General features: G+C 36.9%; 1 protein-coding gene across 2 annotated transcripts in view; it reads left to right on the top strand.

Moving 5' to 3' along the window:
- Nucleotides 1-280: 280 nt before the first annotated feature.
- The window catches only part of LOC128381637 (cytohesin-1-like), a 19,067-nt gene continuing 16,912 nt past the window's right edge, over nucleotides 281-2,435 (top strand). For both annotated transcript variants that reach the window (XM_053341681.1, XM_053341682.1), the window contains exon 1: nucleotides 281-419. In XM_053341681.1, coding sequence (XP_053197656.1) covers nucleotides 392-419 — 28 coding nt within the window. In that variant the 5' untranslated portion in view covers nucleotides 281-391. The remainder of the gene's footprint in view (nucleotides 420-2,435) is intronic.

Consider the following 2,435-nt stretch of genomic DNA (forward strand, 5'->3'; position numbering starts at 1 on the left):
ATACAATATATATCTAATAGTATATCAGAGGGAACAAACCACTACTTTTACTGCAGTACTTGAACTGAGATGATAAATAGACTAATAGCTTATAACTGGTTAGATAAGTAGATGATAAATAGATTAATAGATGATAGACAGAGGAGGGGGCAGGGCTAAACAAATACAAACCACTCTCTGATTGGCTGCAGCCACTGAAGCCACGCCTACGTCATCACGCTCCTCCACCGGTTGTCCCCGCACAGACAGTTGTCACTAACGGTTTAACGGTAACGGAGGAACGAATAACAGACATCTCCTTTAAGGCCCTTAAAGTAACTCTAAACTTAAAAAAACCCCAACATCAACCCGCTTTTCTTCTTATCAGCCGGCGTGGACCTGCAGCACGAACATGGTTCTGAAGTCGGAAGACGGAGTTGGTAAGTTTGCTTTGACCCCGTTGTTAGTTTGTTAGGTGTTACGGTTCAAATGGTGACCCGTGTTATATGGTGACCGTGTTATCTGGTGACCCCGTGTTTCTGAAAACAATTACTCATATAACTTAGATATTAAAAAACAGATGAGCATGTATTTAAAAAAGGGATTTAACTACAATTAAGGAGAGCACCTAGGTGAAAGTCACCTGTTAACACGGTCACCATTTAAAGCGTAACACCGGAGCTAACCTGATTAGCATCTACATCAACTTTAAACGCTGTATAACTTTAAGCAACAAGTCCATCATCCGTTCCCCAAGACTGATTTAGTTAATGCTCTTTGGCAGTCTTTTATTAAACTGGCACAAGGAGCTCCTTTATTATTAATCTGGATTGAGGCCAGACTTTATTGGGGTCTGTGCTTTATAATTCATGTGTCTATAAATACAGTCAAAGCGTTCATTTATTAGTTGGAAATCACCCACACAAATGCACACTTTTTTTCTTCTTTTTTTTTTTTGGTTGACTTGGCAGCACAGTTCTCCAATTTGTGACCAAAAGATTAACATACTGACAGAAATAGGTCAGAGTGTCACTGGTGGAAAAGTAGTCAGATACTTTACTTACGTAAAAATACCAGTTGAAGTAATGTTAAAATACTCCATTACTATAAGTCCTGCTTGAAAAGTCATACTCAAGTAAAAGTACATAGATGTTAGTAGCAAAATGTTAAAGTATTGCAGTAAATGTGCATAACATATTATTAGCTTGATGTAAAGTATTATGAGTGATGTAGTATGCAGTATTACAGTAAAAGTAGTTGTTTGGTCCCTCTGACTGATATGTTATTATATATGACATCATTAGATTATTAATAGTGAAGCATCAGTGTTAGAGCAGCATGTTACTGGTGGAGCTAGTTTACACTACTTTATATACAGTTAGCTAGTTTAGTCCAGTGGTTCCCAACCTAGGGGTCGAGCCCCTCCAAAGGGTCACCAGATAAATGTGAGGGGCGGTGAGATGATTAATGGGAGAGGAAAAGAAGAGAAAATGTTCTGATACACAGATCTGTTTTCAGTTGTTAGTCATTTTCTCTAAACGTCAGTGAAATATTGGATCATTTGAACATTTACTGAAATGAAACCATGTGTTTAGGCTCATCTTTAACAATGTGTTGTATTTTAAAAGATTGTTATAGTATCCATTGTGTCAAATCTTTATCAAAAAAGTAACTAAAGCTGTTAAATAAATGTAGTGGAGGAGAAACTATAAAGCAGCATAAAATGGAAATACCACAGTAAAGTACAAGTATCTCAAAACTGTATGTAAGTGTATGTACTGGTGCTTTCTGCCACTGCTGAACAGAAAGGGAGAATAAACCACACAACAAGCAATACAGAAACCTATTATATGTCATCTTCTGCAAAACTACACTATTGTTTCAGGTTTGACTTTACAGGAAAATGTCTTGATGTGTCTGGAGGGAAATATCTGTCACATCTGATCACCAAATATGCTTAAATAAAGGTAGCTGATTCTGCCAGGTAGGAATAAACCATCTAAAATTTAGTCGTTAATTTTAATGAGAAGTCGCTCATCCTGTCAAATAGGAAGTATTGACCTCATTTTTAAGTATAATTATAATATCTTAAATCTTTTCTTTTTTCTCCCACCTGACAGATATTTCATGTTAAAAGACTTTTTCACCCTCAGAACAGGTCATAAATCTCTTTCTCTCTCTCTGTCATATCAAAATGTTTTTCTTGTTGTATTTTTCCTTCTCTGAGCAGCATGATTTATTTTTTTCACTTCTTTACTCCTGAGCCTCAAGGCCGTGTGAATACAATCAGTCAGCAGGGAGTTTTACCATAAAAACTAAGGATTATATCACTTCTGTTGTTGAGCTTGTTATCGTCCGAGGTCAGGGAACATTGTAACGGACAATTATCGCCTTGTGAACGCTGAAATGGACAAATATTGCCTTGTGAACGGTGCCAGACACAGAAACTCTCAATC

The sequence above is a fragment of the Scomber japonicus genome, chromosome 20, assembly GCF_027409825.1.
Source record: "Scomber japonicus isolate fScoJap1 chromosome 20, fScoJap1.pri, whole genome shotgun sequence".
NCBI lineage: Eukaryota > Metazoa > Chordata > Actinopteri > Scombriformes > Scombridae > Scomber > Scomber japonicus.